Source organism: Astyanax mexicanus, chromosome 11, assembly GCF_023375975.1.
Source record: "Astyanax mexicanus isolate ESR-SI-001 chromosome 11, AstMex3_surface, whole genome shotgun sequence".
Taxonomy (NCBI): domain Eukaryota; kingdom Metazoa; phylum Chordata; class Actinopteri; order Characiformes; family Acestrorhamphidae; genus Astyanax; species Astyanax mexicanus.
Genome location: NC_064418.1, coordinates 50,361,301 through 50,380,200, shown reverse-complemented (window position 1 = coordinate 50,380,200; position 18,900 = coordinate 50,361,301). Strand labels below are relative to the sequence as shown.

The 18,900-nt window shown below is 36.7% G+C and overlaps 1 protein-coding gene and 1 long non-coding RNA gene across 3 annotated transcripts in view; both read left to right on the top strand.

Moving 5' to 3' along the window:
* LOC125804940 (uncharacterized) overlaps positions 1–18,900 on the top strand; it is a 149,751-nt gene that overhangs the window by 111,315 nt on the left and 19,536 nt on the right. The window lies entirely within an intron of this gene.
* itga4 (integrin alpha 4) overlaps positions 1–18,900 on the top strand; it is a 58,690-nt gene that overhangs the window by 20,444 nt on the left and 19,346 nt on the right. Inside the window, exons 9-15 of the mRNA XM_049484843.1 lie at positions 38–175; positions 2,315–2,423; positions 4,467–4,561; positions 6,602–6,692; positions 8,152–8,197; positions 9,903–10,057; positions 16,406–16,554. Of these exons, the coding sequence (XP_049340800.1) occupies positions 38–175; positions 2,315–2,423; positions 4,467–4,561; positions 6,602–6,692; positions 8,152–8,197; positions 9,903–10,057; positions 16,406–16,554 (783 nt within the window). The remainder of the gene's footprint in view (positions 1–37; positions 176–2,314; positions 2,424–4,466; positions 4,562–6,601; positions 6,693–8,151; positions 8,198–9,902; positions 10,058–16,405; positions 16,555–18,900) is intronic.

Sequence of the window (18,900 nt, the reverse complement as noted above, 5' to 3'; positions counted from 1 at the left end):
AATAATCAGTTGTTTATTTGTTTGTTTTTTTATAAAGCTGGGTTCGTATTACGGTGCGAGTGTGTGTGTGGTGGATCTGAACGCTGATGGTCTTTCCGATCTGCTGGTCGGAGCTCCGATGTTCAGCACAGTGCGGGAGGAGGGCCGGGTCCACGTTTACATCAACCAGGGCCGGGTGAGGACCAGACACACACACACACACACACACACTCATACACACATCAACACCAAGTACATTCTGTTCAAGGAAGCTCTTTATAGAGGCCGTGATCTTATTGGCTGCTGGTTCATGGTTAATTCATGCTCATCTCGTCTCTAAAAAGAGCACAGGGACTGGATTGTGTGGGTATTTGTCTCTTTGTGAGGATAAGAACTGCAGCTGTTATTAGCTAAAGCTGGTTATATGGATGTTAGAAGATCAGAGGGACATCTGATGAGGTTCAGACACTAAAACTACTGTATGTTCAGACTGGAACTGGAAAATTAGGGCTGTTGTATGTAATATATACATATATAAAAAAGTTTAAAAAAAAAGTTTGCATGTCAATTAAAATACAAGTTAAGTAGTGTTATTGTCAATGCTGCATATGTACAGGACATGCAGAGAATTGAAATTACGTTACTCTTCTCACCCAAATATTACAGCAAGTACAGAAAATAAGATTATAAATATAAAAGAATGGGAGACACATATAGACATACAAGAGATAAAAGAGAATAGTGCAATAGTGATGGGGGGTGATTAAGATGGAATGACAGTACAAGTATAAACAGTAGTGCAAATATGGTATAATAGCTTAAGGCTGGTAAAGTGAATGAGTGCGTAAAGTTCTTAAAGTTCACAGGGGAGTTATGGGGAGTTAAAGTGAGTAATGCAGTGCGAGTGTAGCAGTAGTGCAGGTACTTGATGTGTAGTGCATGTCCGTTTCAGTACTGTGTTGGTAGGAGGGGGTGGGGGGTCAGGATGCTACATAAATCTGTCAAAAGTATGCATTTCTTGGTTTTTGGGTTTGTATGAATCGATACTGGATCTTTTGATTGGTTTGTGAACCTAATTTTGAACTGATTTGCCAGGTTTCCACCAACAAAAGTAGGTATCAGAACCAGGAACGTTTGTTCGCAGCAGAAACCAAAGAATATCAGGTTCTTTAGCATGAATTAGACCGCTTCTGTTTACCGCCGTTGTGTAGCGCCCTCTGTTGGTGAGGAATGATGTGACGTTTTAATGGTTCCACTCATAGACTGTATAGCTGGACAGAGCATCGTCTCTCAAAAGTGAAGCCACCACAGGTCGGGCGCCCCCTGCTGTTCGGCTGCAGAAAGCTGTATAACTCCACCAATCACCCATAGGTTTCAATGGCAAAACAGAACAACTTTTAATCACGTTTTTTTCTAATATACTGTAATTCTACCTCCATTATTTAAATGCAGCAGCTAGTGTAACCTCTGCTTATATTGTTAAATTTTTATATCCTTACAGAGTTCGTTTTTTAAAACGTTATTCAACTCTTTCCAAAAAAGGTGTGGTTACTGTAAAAGGGCTGGTTATGGGCGGGACCAATAACAGACCGTCAGCTCCGCCCCGCTCCGCTCTGCAGCCTCTGACCTCGAGGCAGCCCTCAGGGGCGGGGTTATTTAAATGAGTAGGCTGTCTCTCCACAGTCTTTCTCCCTCCTCTGGTCTCTACTGTGCAGAATCGGGTTTCAGGATCGCCAACATGGAAGAAGATTTTAGCTTCATTTTCATTGAATGAATGGGAACGGCGACACAGCGTCCATCTTTTTTTACAGTCTCTGGTTCCACTAAAACTAGCTTAGTCGATTAGTGAAAGATTATTCCTGTTGTGTCCTCCATCTCTAAAAACGATAGAAACAGCTGAACATGAGATTTGAAAGGCGTTTAAACGATGAGATGTTGTTCAAATGTGAAAAATAGTACTGATATTTAGTGATTAAATGTGTAATCTGTTGTGTTTGGGCACTTTTGGAGACACAAACAAAAAAAAGTTAAGTGTAACCTGTGTGAATGAGCCATTTACCCATCTCCCATTGTGTTTCTGTCCCTAGCACTTTGTGTAATGCGGTACATTGTTGTTACAAATAACAATTAGTCAACAATTAAATAATAGACACTAGACAAGTCAATTATATCGACTAATCGTTGCAGCCCTACTCTACACTCTTGACTAATGACTGATTTGATGTCGTTACACAAACCCAGAGCTCATTTTCTCTATACAGTAAATGCTGTGCATCAGTTACCCACAATGCACTGCAGGGAACACCGGAGTGATGCGCTGTATTTTCGTTTCCAGGCCAACATGAAGGAGGCGGGGTTTAAGCTGGTAGGAAGTGATTCGTACGCGGCTCGCTTCGGAGAGACCATCACTGACCTCGGTGATATCGACAACGATGGCTATCCAGGTAAAACACACTCTGTTTCCCTGTTTCTACATCCATTACCCATCTTATCAGTTACACTAATCATATATTTCACTCTGTAGTTGTATAATAGTATAATAATTACAGACTTTTGTGTTTCTCTGTATATTTTATTATTCATTATGAATATTCATGAGCAAGAGCCGAAATCCTATCGTTCGTTATAGTATGTAATATACATTTTATTAACCTTAAGTTAGCAAGAACATAGCAACCACATTGCAACTGCTTAGCAACAGCATTAAATATAATAATATAATCAAGAGGAAGATGGATGATCACAAACCATCAAACCACCAAACTGAACTGCTTGAATTTTTGCACCAGGAGTAAAGCAGCATAAAGTTATCCAAAAGCAGTGTGTAAGACTGGTGGAGGAGAACATGATGCCAAGATGCATGAAAAAAAAACTGTGATTAAAAACCAACCAGGGTTATTCCACCAAATATTGATTATTTCTGAACTCTTAAAACTTTATGAATATGAACTTGTTTTCTTTGCATTATTTGAGGTCTGAAAGTTCTGCATCTTTTTTGTTATTTCAGTCATTTCTCATTTTCTGTAAATAAATGCTCTAAATGAGAATATTTTTATTTGGAATTTGGGAGAAATGTTGTCTGTAGTTTATAGAATAAAACAACAATGTTCATTTTACTCAAACATAAACCTATAAATAGCAAAATCAGAGAAACTGATTCAGAAAATGAAGCGATCTCTTCATTTTATATATTTTATATAGTATATTTACTGTTCATACATTGAGAATTTAGTGCAGCATGTGTTAGAGGGAGGGGCCGTGTGACTGACAGTCGGAGATACAGGGTTTTGTCGGGGAGTGGTGCAGTGAGAGTGGTTAGAGGAAACTGCCACAGTACAGCAACCACTAACCACACACACACACACACACACACACACACACACACACACATACACTCATACACAAACTAACCCTATCGCTAACCCTAACCCTGTCACCTCTCTTTCACCTTCAACTGTCTCCCAACTCCATCTTCCTGTCTGTCTGTGTGTCTTACTCTCTATCATCACACACACACACACTCAAACAGCGAGTCTAATGGGCCTGACTGTGGCTTTAACTGAAACTGGTTGGTTAGGTTATCTATATAATCAGTTGTTCCCCTGCGCCGCTTTTCATAACGCTGAGTTTTTCCCCTTCTTTGTTTGACTGATTCTGCTACTTAATATGTTATTTTAATTTTTACCATATCATATGTATCATAAGTAAAGACTTTGCGCCCTATTTTAGTGATCTACAGCTTGTTTTAAGGCCTGTTCGTGTGTCTTTTGCTATCATAATGACAGGAAAAAGTATGCAATGCTCATCATTCCCTTTAAGAGTTGAACCAGGTGAGCTCTGTCTTTGGTGGATTGCTATTGTAACGGTGCAGCTACCTGGACGTGTCCAACAAACTCTTCTCAGCAGAGGAAACTGAGCTGCTGGTTGACGCTGTGAAGGAGCTCCAGCAGCTCATTTACGGGAACAGCAATGTTATTTTATTTACTATTCTGTTTATTGTTGATGTAAAAGTTGGGTTTGTGCTGCTGTGTGTTCATGTGTGTGTAATAAGTGGGGGTGTACGCTCGGCTCGGCACAGCGCCTGTGTTACCGAGATAGCGATGAACGTCTGACTGTTGGCGTCTGTCTAGGTTGTATTCAGTCAGTGGAGCTCCTGTGTTTTCTGTTACCAAGATAAACAAGATAAAACTCCAGAAATGTACCTGAACACACCTCATTTCCAGAACACCACGCCCATCAGTGTAGATATATTCAGAAGCTCTGCTGCTATTTTAACCTTTGCTTTACCTCGCTCTGCCTCCAGCTTTGTGATGTCATATGACCACAGAGTGCGGCACATAGAGCTCCCTCCGTTTCTGATGATATTGATATTGCAGCTCTTTTAATGTGTGTTTATCATAAAAACTTGTATCTTGATCGAGATAAAATTGTATTTATTTATCGTACAGCCTGTAATTCATCTGTTTGGCTCTGTCTGTGTTTTATAGACGTGGCGATCGGAGCTCCTCAGGAGGAGGAACTGCGAGGAGCTGTTTACATCTATAACGGGAGGAAGAGCGGGATCTCGTCCAGCTTCTCTCAGGTACGTCCTGTGGCGTCTGCTCTGTTCATCAGGGCTGTAGACTCGTTTTTAACCCTCCCTCAGTCCTCTCAGACCACTCCATCCTGTTACAGCGGCCCTATTGTGTTCTTTTCCTCCTATATATGTGTGTGTGTGTATAGCGTGTAGCGTGTGTGTGTGTGTGTGTATATATGGAAGCACTCAAAGGAATGTGTCCAGCAGAATTGCTGCAATTTCCTGCAGTGAATAGTTCCCTATTTTTCTCCCCCCAAACAAGTCAAAACATCTAAAGACGCACGACATTATTATTAGACACGACTTTGGCTAGACACTGTGGCTGAATCTCAACATGTTGCCTCTGTGTATATACACAATTCTGCAGTTTAAACCAGGAAGGCGGGAATTTATGGGCGGAAACAAGAGGCTTAGCAAACCACATGATTAATGAAACACGCCATAATGGTCAAACATTTGTTTTGGTTACCTGTTTTGGTGGCGTTGTGCATCATTTGTTCAGTGCCTCATCTCCATGGATGTGATATAATAAGAAGTTGAGAGGAAGTAAATCCGTCCAATGCGATGCGTCTATCCAATCAGAGAGCAGGTGTTTGCCTGATACGTGTCCTCAGCGCTGTATATGAAAATATTTTAGTTCCACTAATCACTGCGGTTTCAGGCTTCCCTGTCCTTTATGATCAATCCCTGCTGATCAATCGCTGTTTTTAAATTATTCATATATAATTTAATTGGAAAAGTTTGCCTATATACTGCTCAGTAGAGTATCTTTACTAGTGTAATCGAACATTTATATTTATAAATACACATTTATATTTATTAATGTACAGGAAATAATGATAGCTTGTATAAAAGCATTTCCTATTTATTCAAACGATTTAATTGGACGACGCAGGGAATGCCTTTGTAACGCCCACACGCGACATAAGTCTCGCCAGACACATTTAACATCTGACGAGAAATATCGTACTCTTTTAGGGTGTATTCACACTAGGCACACTAGGTTTGGTTGAATTGTGCTGTCCCTTCCCCACTCCTCCACTGGCATGCACTCACACTGCGTTTAAACAATCCGTGCCCGAGCAATCAAACACCAGTACTCACTGCTTAGCCCTAGTCTGTTTTGTTGTGTTTTTTCTCCGTTTTTGTTTTTAGTTCCTCTTTCAGGTCTTATAACACAGTAATTATATCAGACAGACACATGCCCTGATCTCTTTTACTCCAGTAGACATACGGCTGCTCAAAAATATACTTTAATATCATTTAAAATGTAAAAGTAAGCAGAATTGTTATATTTTCCTGGAACTGATCATGTTTTGCTCAAAGTTTGACCAAGCATCTGTTTTTTTTATGTATATATTTTGTATATATTTACACCTGAGATATCTTTCCAAAATGGTTAGACTAGAGTGTATATGAGTGTATAAGAAAGTGCATAAGAATATTGATGATATATAGTTCATTACATGGCTTATTTATTATTACTTTGACAACATACATGGAGAAACAGCATCAGGCAGAGTTTTTTTTAAATATAAAATAAGTTTAAAAATAACTTATAGGGTACCCTCAATGTATATTTACCCTCGAGTGTAAATAAAGTTTGATTGATTGATTGATTGATTGATTGATTGAACTTATTGATTGAAGTAGTAAACATAATTGTTAATACACTTGAAGTTTATTGTAAATGTACTACTTTGTGTATTGATGCACATATTGTTTACACCTTAATGTTAAAAAAACTTTATTATTTAGTATTTAATGCCACTCTATATATATATATTTTTTTTTTCTATCTACACAACATACTGTATAATTTAAAGTATACGGCTTAAAAAAAACAACTAATGGAAATACAGAGAAAGTATATTTTATGTGTATTTTCATATATTTATATTAAATATTGAACATACTAATTCGAACATACTTTTTATACTCTTAAGTATACTTTCTTTTCACAAGGGTATAACTGTATATAATACTGTATATAATGTACAGTATATAAAACAGTATAATAATGTCTGTATGTATTTGTGTGTTTAGAGGATCACAGGCTCTGTATCAGGATACGCTCTCAGCATGTTCGGCCAATCAGTGTCTGGAGGCATCGATGTTGACGGCAACGGTTACCCAGGTAACGTCTCAACTCCATCGTTATGCATAGCAACGAGTTTTTTTTTTCTCTCGATGGACGAAGTGATACGAATAATGCAGAACTTTGTGTTCCGCTAACTGTCTCTCTCTCTGTCTCTCTCTCTGTCTCTCTCTCGTGCCTCTAAATGCAGTACGGTATGAATCATCTGTCTGTCCTCTCTGCAGTACTGAGTACTGAGTTCTGTTTTTACTCTTTTTTTATCTGAGAAAACAGGATTTCCTGTAATGTGTAAATTCCGTTAACTCGCATGTTGCACCTGCTTCCCACACACAAACTCACAAGCATGAAAAGCTCATCGGCTCTTCTGCGCCGCTGCGCGCCGTAATCACACTCGGAGGTGAAGAACAGAGCGGAGTATGAGGTGTTACGGTGGCGCAGACGCTAAAAGACGCAGGATGAACGCTTTTCACCGGCGTCTCGCTGGGTTTAGAACAGTAGACGTGATTGTTAAAGACAGGGTGCGATGCTAAACGTGTGTGAGGTGTGTATAACAGAGAATTTGGATGAACAGTGTTTTTTGATTAAATTGATTTGCATTTTTAATCTGTTAAGACTGATCACGTTTTTCTTATTTAAAATAAAGTGGTGCATCCTTAATAAAAAGGTGTACTGACAAAAATAATTCAGGGCGGATGTATTATAGATTATTGGTAAGTGCATCCAAACTATGAAGAAAAACTTATAGAATTATTTAGTAAACCAAAAAAAAAGTGTTACACAAACCAGAATATGCCAGAATATGTTTAATAAATATATCTCTTGTCTGTAGTGAAGTAGTGAAGAGGTAGAGTTACAGGTATACAGTGAATAGTGAATATTTGAGTAATGTTCGAATCCAGGTTATGAGAAGAAAGAACTACTCAACTAAATAAAGACAAAAATCACTTTAAGAAGAAATGAAGGTTAGAAAAAGAAAGAATTTTTAGAACTTTGAAAGTACCCTCAAGTGCAGTCACCGTAAAGACCATTAAAAACTGCCTGTTTCATAATAATGATGGAACTGGCACTCATCAGGACCTCCCCAGGGAAAAAAAAAGAAAAGGAAGAGCGAGAGTCTCCTCTGTTGTACAGGATAAGTTCATCAGAGTTACCAGCTCCCACGAGAAGAGCACCTAATAATCTGTATAGAAGCTGTTTGTCTTAATTAATGCACTCATACAATACGTGGAATACCGCAACAACCACACAGCAACATCATAGCAACCAACAAAAGAGAAAACAGCATCATAGGAAACAGCTGGAATACCACAGTAACAGCATAGTAGCTACAACTTACGTAAAAAACACTTTAACTGTTCTTTAATACTGTGTGTCCTTTTGGGAAATGCACTTTTTTCTCAAATTAAAATACATTTTTATACCGGTAATACAGTATAGCATCATTTTGTACATCAGATTAAATTGATTATATTATAATTATTATTTCTTTTTTTTGTAGATGTTGCAGTGGGAGCGTTCCTGTCTGATGCTGCTGTGGTGCTCCGGTAAGAACAGCGTTTATCCTACTCTTATTTAGATATTTAACTGGATTGATGTACATATCATGGGATGAGAACTAGTAGTAGTTGTGTCCCATGACTTTTGGCATGTCCCCGTGGAATGCAGGGCGGGGTCTGCATTGAATGTGGATGTGTCGATCTAGCATCCAGTTCAAGACACATTAGAAACCACTTAGCAACACCGTAGCAACCACCTGGCTAACCTTAGGAACCACCTAGCAACATCATAGAACCCACATGGGCTACCATATCGACTACAATTGAGCAACCACTTAGATAGACCCTAGCAACCACTTAGATTGACCATTTAGCAACACTGCATTAGTCTCCTGGGATGCCATAGCAAGTGCTTATGAACACCATAGCACCCACTTAACAACACCATAGCAACACCTGGCATACCATAGCCCTAGCAAGCACTTAGCAACATGATAGAATCCACATGGGCTACCATAGTGACCACCCAGCATTATAGCAACAATCGAGCAACCACTTACATACACTTTAGAAACCAATTAGCAACAACGCATTTGTCACCTGGGATACCATAGCAAATGCCTATGAACACTATAGCAACCACTTAGCAACAACATAGCAACACCTGGCATACCGTAACAACCACCCAGCAACATGATAGACACCCACATTAGCTACCATAGTCAATACAATGAAGCATCCACCTAGATACACATCAGAAACATATAGCAACACCGCATCTGGGATGCCATAGCAAATAACTATGAACTCCATAGCAACTACTTAGCAGTGACATGGCAACCACCTGGCATACCTTAGCAACCACATAGCAACATCATAGAAGCCACATGGGCTACCATAGCAAGTACTGTACATAATGCTATAGCAACAAATTGTGATGCAATATCAACCAATTGTCAACACCAGAGCGACCACCTGGCAACCACTTAGCAACATGATAGAACCCGCCTGGGGTACCATAGCAACCAATTAGCAAGGCAAGCATCTAGAATATCATAACAACTGCTTATCAATACCAGATACATTTGCAAATACCTGCCAGAAGGAAATACCTGGAGTACCAGAGCAATACCATAGCAACCGCTTGGAACTATAAAAACATTTTGGTTGAAGATGAAAATACCTAGAACATAATCAGATTTCAGAAATTAGAAACTGATGTTTGCGCATCAGGATTAAGAGGATTCTACACATTTTGGTTAAAGTAGATCTTGATTGTTGGTGTTTATGGTGTTTATGGTGGTGTTTATTGTAGTGTTTATGGTGGTGTTTATTGTAGTGTTTATGGTGGTGTTGATGGTGTCTGTGGTGTTTATGGTGTTTATGGTGTTCATGGTGGTGTTTATGGTGGTGTTTATGGGGGTGTTTATGGTGTTTATGGTGGTGTTTATGGTGGTGTTTATGGTGTTGTTTATTGAAGTGTTTATGGTGGTTTTTATTGTAGTGTTTATGGTGGTGTTGATGGTGTCTGTGGTGTTTATGGTGTTTATGGTGTTCATGGTGGTGTTTATGGTGGTGTTTATGGTGTTTATGGTGGTGTTCATGGTAGTGTTTATGGTGGTGTTCATGGTGGTGTTTATGGTGTTTATGGTGGTGTTTATGGTGGTGTTTATGGTGTTCATGGTGGTGTTTATGGTGGTGTTTATGGTGTTTATGGTGGTGTTTATGGTGTTGTTTATGGTGTTTTCTGCAGGACTCGTCCGGTGGTGATGGTGGAGGCGTCTCTGGTGCTGCCGGTCAGTGTGAACCGCTCGGTGTCTCTCTGCTCTGATAACGGTGTCCCCGCCGTGTGTCTGGACGTCCAGGTCTGCTTCGTGGTCCAGGGCAAACGCATACCGGGACAAATCGGTAAGAACATGGTTAAGTAAAGGTGTTTAGCAGTAAATGAGGTTATGGGTTGTGGAGTAATGGTTTGCCAAGTCTTGGATTTCTTTTATGACATTATTTTCTGCATCGTCTTGTCTTGTCAGGTCTTGTCTTGTCTTTTCTTGTCTTGTCTTGTCTTTCCTCGTCATGTCTTGTCTTTTCTTGTCTTGTCTTTTCTTGTCTTGTCTTGTCTTTTCTTGTCATGTCTTTTTCTTGTCTTGCCTTTTTTTCTTTTTTGTCTTGTCTTTTCTTGTCATATCTTGTCTTTCCTTGTCATGTCTTGTCTTGTCATGTCTTGTCTTTTATTTTCTTGTCTTGTCTTTTCTTGTCATGTCTTGTCTTATCTTGTCTTTTCTTATTTTGTCTTTTCTTGTCATGTATTTTTCTTTTCTTGACTTTTTTTCTTTTTTGTCTTGTCTTGTCTTTTTTGTCTTGTCTTGTCTTTTTTGTCTTGTCTTGTCTGGAACCTTTACCATAATATGCATTTGTTTATTTAAAGACTTATCATTAATTGCTATGGATTATTTAGGAACCACTAAAATGCTAATGTTATAAAATGGTGTAAAGGATCTGTATTTATGAGAGTGAGAGATTGTGAAACTGGGACAGAGTGAGATGAGAATATCACACAATCAAAAGCTCATACAGAACTGTACTAAATAAATGATAAAACCACAGAAATACAGGAAGAAGATTCATCATTACTCATCCCTGCAGCGCTGTCTCAGAGAAACATGCTAATCTTATAGATCTGATTCTGCAGCTCATGGCTTTTAAACTTTAGAAGACCTTTTGTGATCTTTTAGTTTATCTAATTACTTTATTATATAATTGAATAAAGCGGAGTTACACAATGAATTAGATTTATATTAATAGTCACGAGTTCCAGCCTGAACTTTCTGAAGTTTTCCTGTTGTTTTTTTTTGCAAAAAAAGCAGAACAAAAAAACATATTATTTCAGATATAATCAATAAAAGCCATAATCAAAGCTAAAGGTGCTCCAACCAAACCTAAAGCTCTATTCGGACGGGATTCGTATCTCAGGGGGACGTCTGTGAAAAATATTTTACACTTCTACTCAGTGATAAAACTCAAACTGCATCCGGAATGCAATAAAAAACAGGAGTATCAGTGAGTTTTTAGGCTTTTTTTTTTTTGGTCACATGACATCATCGCGACGTTCAGTAGCTCCTCCATTTCCACTCTTTGTTGTGTTTTTAACGTGGATCTCCATGGAAACCGTGGTGCGCCCAAAGTTTACTGTAATTACGGTGTGCGGCAGTGGACAAATAGCTATTTTATTATTAAAGGCGAGGAGACGAAACTCAGAGATGTGCGTCCGGACGGGACTAAAATTACCGGAGGAGCACAGAGTTCAGAGAAAAACAGTAGATAATTCAGCCTGTAATTTTCTCAGAGGACGTCTGAGAAAAACACCTACATGATCGTTCTGGACGGGAATAAAATCACAGAGGATTAAAACCCCTGCACTCTGTAGTGTCTGTAACCACAATATAATTAACTATACAGTAGAATTAAACAGTGAATTTAATTTACATTAATACTCAGAAGTTACACTCTGAACTTATCTGAAGTTTTTCTAATTGTTTTATTGTTTAAAATAAGATAAAACCATGGGAAATTACTGTAAATACAAAATTAATAAATGATCTAGGATGAACGGTTTGTAACTGTATGTAAAAAGGATTCGCCTGTACAGGATATATCTTATCTAGTCTGTTCCTCAGACCCCCACCTTATCTCCCCCCACATCCCTCCCAGTTTGCACTGGAGCCGTTACAATGACCCCAGTGGGAGTCAAGGCCTGTTATAGATAGAGTGCCCCAGTGCACTGTGGGTAAACAGAGGGAAGTGTGGATTACATCATCAGGACGACGTTTCACAAACTCAACAAAAGTTGGTGCTTCTGAACTTTTGACTGGTCTGTTTTAATGAAAATAAAGGGATTAAAATATATTTAATACATTTAAAATATATGTGCATATTTGTGTATTTATATAAAGATATTTTTATCCAAAATGCATTAGCCATTGGAAGTTTAATCTATACTAAATCAATCAATTAATCAATCAACTTTTATTTCCACTCGGTAAATACATTGAGAGTAACCCTCATTTTCAATGCAGCCGAGCATTTACAACATTAAAGGGATTAAAAATAAACACAAAATAAGAAAGAAATAATTCAATAATTAAATAAAATAATATGCAGACAGGCTAAAATGTAGAGCAATAAAACAAAGTGATTAATACGTAGAATAATACAATCTAAACACAATTAAATAAATAAAGGACTAAAATAATCACAATTAAAAAAAAAATTAAAGGATGGAATTAAAATAAATAATAATAATAATAATAATAATAATAATAATAATAATAATAATAATAATAATAATAATAATAATAATAATAATAATATTAATAATAATAAGTAAAAAAATATATAAAAAATAAAAGGAAGAATTAAGGTAAAAGGGAAAAAAGTAAAAGGTAAATGTAGAAAACAACAGCTCTGAAAAAAAATAAGATATCACTTAAAAATTATGAGTTTCTTTAATTTTACCAAATTAAAAACCTCTGGAATATAATCAAGAGGAAGATGGATGATCACAAACCATCAAACCACCAAACTGAACTGCTTGAATTTTTGCACCAGGAGTAAAGCAGCATAAAGTTATCCAAAAGCAGTGTGTAAGACTGGTGGAGGAGAACATGATGACAAGATGCATGAAAAAAAAACTGTGATTAAAAACCAGGATTATTCCACCAAATATTGATTATTTCTGAACTCTTAAAACTTTATGAATATGAACTTGTTTTCTTTGCATTATTTGAGGTCTGAAAGCTCTGCATCTTTTTTTTTGTTATTTCAGCCATTTCTCATTTTCTGTAAATAAATGCTCTAAATTAGAATATTTTTATTTGTAATTTGGGAGAAATGTTGTCTGTAGTTTATAGAATAAAACAACAATGTTCATTTTACTCAAACATAAACCTATAAATAGCAAAATCAGAGAAACTGATTCAGAAACTGAAGTGCTCTCTTCATTTTTTCTAGAGCTGTATATATACAGGAGGTCAGGTGAGAACAATCAGAAACTCGGAGTGGGAACGCCATTGTGTGTGCATCAGGCAGACTGTTTAATTCATGGCTTTTGCACGCTTTGAGTATTTTTTGCACCCTCATGATGCCAAAAACACATCGGCACGCCCCCTAAATAATGCTGCGCTCTATACTCAACTGACCACATACGACACTGTGAGATCGAACTTCACACCTCTCGTTTGGTGTCATTGTTTTTCTCAGGTTGTGTTTTTATGTTTTGTGGCATTACATCATCCGTGCAAGTGTGAATATGAAACTGCAGACAAAGAACAAACTGCTTTGAGGCCGCCGCCCTTTTTTGCTTCTTTATTTCTATTTGTTTTCCAGTAAAGAAGTGAGAGAGAGGGGGGGGGGGGGTGTGGTTCTTCAGCTTTTCTCACGGAGATCTATATTTTTAGAATATTTGTAATGTAATGTAATGTGTGAATAAATGCTAAACACTATATTGCCTATATTTGGTGATGTGAGACTTGGATGGAGCTGCTTCAATACTTTTAGCACAATTATCAGGGGCTGATGTAGCTATAAAATTAGATTAAGATATTTTTATGGTGTTTAGGCTGGTTTTTTTTTGTAATAACGATTTTCTTGGCGACATAAGAAAAGACTGAGAAATATTGCATTAATTTTATTAATATAGGCCTACTATTGCAAAAAAATAAAAGGCAACATATTAAAATAATGCACTGTAAGTATAACAGTTTTAAACATTCAGCAGAGAGAAAATAATCTATAAAGTTTGTCTGTTTTATAAACAACAGTAACTTAGCAAGACTTACCAAGAGTTTGTATTAAATAAATAATAATAAATCAGAATAAATATAACAGAAAATAATGTAATGTAGCAAATACATCTACTAAAATACTGAAATGCAGAATATAAACATTTTTTATACACTTATACAAAACTAAATAAACTGCTTTCAAGATATTATACCAATATTATTATTACAAAGTGGATGTTTTAACATTAATGATACAAAATTTTAAACATTGACTGACAGAACATTTAAGGACATAAAATTTGTGGCATGCTTCTTATGAAATGCAAATAAATGCAAATAATCTGAGCTTTGGAAATGGATGCAAAGAAATTTGAATTTGCTGTTATTCTCTACTGCAGCCGCTTTTACACACTTACACACTTACAGCACACTCACACTTTCATCATCGTAATAACTAGAAACTATTAAAAGTAGAAGTTCTTTTAGTCTTTAGAGAAATTACAGATACAGAAGTCAGAGAGCGGTGAGTACTGTTTCTACACCTTCAAATAAAGACTCTTAGAAACTGGAGAAAAAAAACTGCTGCAGGAAGACGTCTGGCTGACCCACATGGAAACAGCAGCTTTAGCCTTTAGCTCTTTAGATTAACATGATTAAGAACTGAGACTCAGATTCAGCAGAGAAGAGAAGAATTAGAATTAGAATTAGAGTTAATCAGACAGGAGGAGAAGAACTGCAGTAATAAAGTTATTAATAAGATAAAGATGAAATAATAAAGCACTGCAGCTACTGGACTACTAAACATTAAAACATTGGGTGTTTTAAACCGCTTGACCGGTAGTGTATAATAATATTTGTTTTATGAAACACTGAGTTACTGTTACACAACTTTGTTTTTTGATACGAAAACGAATTAGTTTGTTATAGATAAATAGATGCACCCATTCAAATATGGTGCTGATATTTTACAACATATTGTACATTAACACTAGGGGTGTCACGATTTCGATATTTTATCAAAATCGATCGAAATGATGTCATGATCTCGAGCATCAAAGTCAAAAAGAGGATCGAGGATCCCTCCCGCAAATGCTGCAGCACACTGTAGCTGAAAGAGCAGCTCTTTCTCCAGAGAATGTGGACATTCTCATCTTCCTAAAGAAAAACTTAAAGAAAATATAAAAATAACAGTTGTTTTGTCTAGCCTCAAATATGTTAATAGTTTTGGTACCTTAAGGAGCATCTTTCTCTCAGATAAAGTTAATAATATATCTTTATTAAAGAAAAAAACTTCTCATTCTCAGGGACCGAAAAAGTCTTAAAGTCTTATTTTTCATGTTTAACTGTTATAGTAGGATAGAGTTCAGTTTGTTAAGGCTCTAATTGTTCTATTATTTTGTACATGACTGTTCCTGTATTTTTTATTATTTATTTTGTTATGTTGCACATTGCTGTTTTAATAGTGCACACTGCTGCTACCAAAAAAAGCCACTAGATGGCATTACATATATATCTTAATTAAATTATTTAAATTTGACCATTAGTGTCTAATGTGGTGTATTACAGATCACTTGTATCACTTTGCATCACTTATATCAAGCCCACCTTTTGAAGTAAGATATTGTAAATTTGATGAATCAAACCAATGACTGACCATAGACTAATCTAAAACTGGCATAGGCCTCTCTGCTGTAAAAACAAAAAAAATAAATTGAATTGAATCGTGACCCTAAAATCGGAAATAAAATCTAATTGAGGATTTAGAGAATCGTGACACCCCTAATCAACACAATGTGCTTCTAAATAAATAATAATTAAAACTATCATGATTCTTGCAGATTTAGCAGAAGTGGTGAAGTTTCAGGTAGGATAGATCTGGTAATTCCTATTCTGGTAAAATCTACTGTTGGGATGTTAAAGTTCCTGTAATAAAGGCAAGGCAATGCAAGTTTATTTATATAGCACCTTTCATACACAACGGTCATTCAAAGTGCTTTACAAATTAGAAAATACACAGAGAAGTCAAATAAAAAAACATGTAAAAGAATAACAGTAAAAATGGAAATAAAAACTAAAATAAGAATAAAGCAAGCAAACATGCTTAAAACAAAGAGAAGTAAAATTAAAAACATGTAAAAGAACAACAAGGAATTAAAAATAAAAATAAAATAAGAATAAAGCATGAATAAAACATAATATAAAAGTGCCGTTTCAGAATAAAAGTGGGCGGAGCTGCAGTGTTTTAAGCTGAGCTAAAGGCCTGGATTTAAAAGTGTTTATTGTTTGGGCTCTTCTAATGCTCTCTGTTAACTGGTTCCATGTAAGAGCAGCAAAGTAGCTAAACGCTCTTAAATGAAGACCGAAGGTGACCACGGTTCCTCCACACATGGGTTCGTTGGTTGTCTCCACCAAGACAAAAGTAGCTCATATCCCTCATTTCTCCTCACTCTGATCTTTCTCTCTTTCCTTTTTCCAGAATTAAAGTATAACGTCACCGCAGACGTTCTCCACCAGACCTCCCCTCGCTTCTACTTCCACGGAAATGGAACGTCTAACGTCACCGCGGGTCGTGTGAAGGCCAAACACGGAGAACTCACCTGTACCAAACATCAGGCCTTCATGAGGGTAAATGACCAAAACTCTTCCATAATGATGCATTATTTATTTATTTATTTATATTTATAACTACTGACAACATTTCTCCCAAATTCCAAATAAAAATATTGTCATTTAGAGCATTTATTTACAGAAAATTTGAGAAAAAAGATGCAGAGCTTTCAGACCTCAAATAATGCAAAGAAAACAAGTTCATATTAATAAAGTTTTAAGAGCTCCTCCACCAGTCTTACACACTGCTTTTGTATAACTTTATGCTGCTTCACTCCTGGTGCAAAAATTCGAGCCGTTTTTTTCCAGAGCTGTAATACAATCACCTGTGAAATTTAGATTGAAAATCTGCTGTAATAATGCGTAGTAATGTTCATTTTCTCAGTAAAACTTAACTAATATTAGAATGAATATGAATCAGATTTACACACAATTTGGAGTTTTTACCAGTTTTACATCAGTGTGCTGCTTAAAACATCTCTAAAGCTCTCTACATATAACTGCTCTATACGTTTCGAAAGTATTTCATAAATTAACAAAATGAACAAAACTATATTATAGTCAAAAACATAGAATTTCAAACTGCAATTTATTTCCATTATCACTCGATAAAAGTGCTCTGTACTCCACAATAAGGATGAAACATGCAATGTTCCGGTAGCATGATATCGGTGTGAAACACACGATAAATATGCGAAAAAGATCCTAAATGAGTTAAAGTACATTTTTAAAAGTAGAAGTTCCTTGAGGAAATTTTAGAAACTTTCCATTTGAAACAGTGGCTTAGGAATTTTAGAGTTCTTATGTTTTTAAAAACAAATATCCATATTTGACGCCATATCGAAAGCAAATGTATCGAAAGTGAAAACGATACAATGCATCGCAATATCGATATATATATCATATATCGTTCCACCCCTAGTGGTTAGTGGTATAGTTGTACTGGGTGCTGATGGGGGTGGTTAATGAGGTCTCGCTGAGGGTCGTCTCAGCTGGGTGATGGTTCTTCTCCCTGGCTCTGGTTGTGGACGGCACGTGTGACCCGGACACTACGCCCCCCCACAAACATCTGGACACCGTCCACAACAGCTGCACCACAGCGCCGCACCACAGCAACCACCGCTCTCAGCTGCAGCTCCAGAGCCAACGGCAAAGCTGAGCCCCACTGCCCTTCACTGATCAAAGCACCCAACACATGTGCACAACACACACACACACACACACACACTAATATACACATACACACACACACACTAATACACACATACACGCACACACACTGATATACACACACTCTCACGCACGCAGCGTACCCACACCCATCCAGAAATGATAGTTTCACACTTTAGTCCACCACAACATCATCATCTCACACACACTCTCATACTCACACACTCTTAAAAAAAGCTAAAATTAAAAGTAACAAAAAAAGAAAGAAAAAAAAAATATATATATATATATTGCAATTTCAAAATTGTTTCTAAAATAGTTTGTTAAAACTGCAGATATAATCCAGATTCAATTTATAATAAACCATTATCAGTATCAGACTTTAAGAACTAAACACACTGCAAATTCATACTGGATTTAAGACACTTTGTAAGTATTACTGTTAGACTACAAGAACTACACAGGTATTCATACTGGGCTCAAATCACACTGCAATTATTAGTCAATTAAAATATTCTCATTTAGAGCATTTATTTGCAGAAAATGAGAAATGGCTGAAATAACAAAAAAAAAAAAAAAAGATGCAGAGCTTTCAGACCTCAAATAATGCAAAGAAAACAAGTTCATATTCATAAAGTTTTAAGAGTTCAGAAATAATCAATATTTGGTGGAATAATCCTGATGGTTTTTAATCACAGTTTTTTTCATGCATCTTGGCATCATGTTCTCCTCCACCAGTCTTACACACTGCTTTTGGATAACTTTATGCTGCTTTACTCCTGGTGCAAAAATTCAAGCAGTTCAGTTTGGTGGTTTGATGGTTTGTGATCATCCATCTTCCTCTTGATTATATTCCAGAGGTTTTCAATTTGGTAAAATCAAAGAAACTCATCATTTTAAGTGATCTTTAATTGTAGAATGCAGTGTACTGTAACAGAATGTGAATATTGTGGAGATTTCTGCAGATAATTCGCAGTTATCTGACCGGCTGTGAGCTTTGAACTCTACAGAGGGATGTGGGTTGTGGTTTTATTGCATCATATTGTGGATTTTTGCGAATGTCAATATTAAACGGTTTCAACACACCACTCTGACCAGTTCAACCCTCTCATACCACAACCCCACTGAGCTGAGATCAGCTGGGTGCAGTTCTCTCTGCAGATCTCAGATCAGCATAATTCACTTCATGGAAAG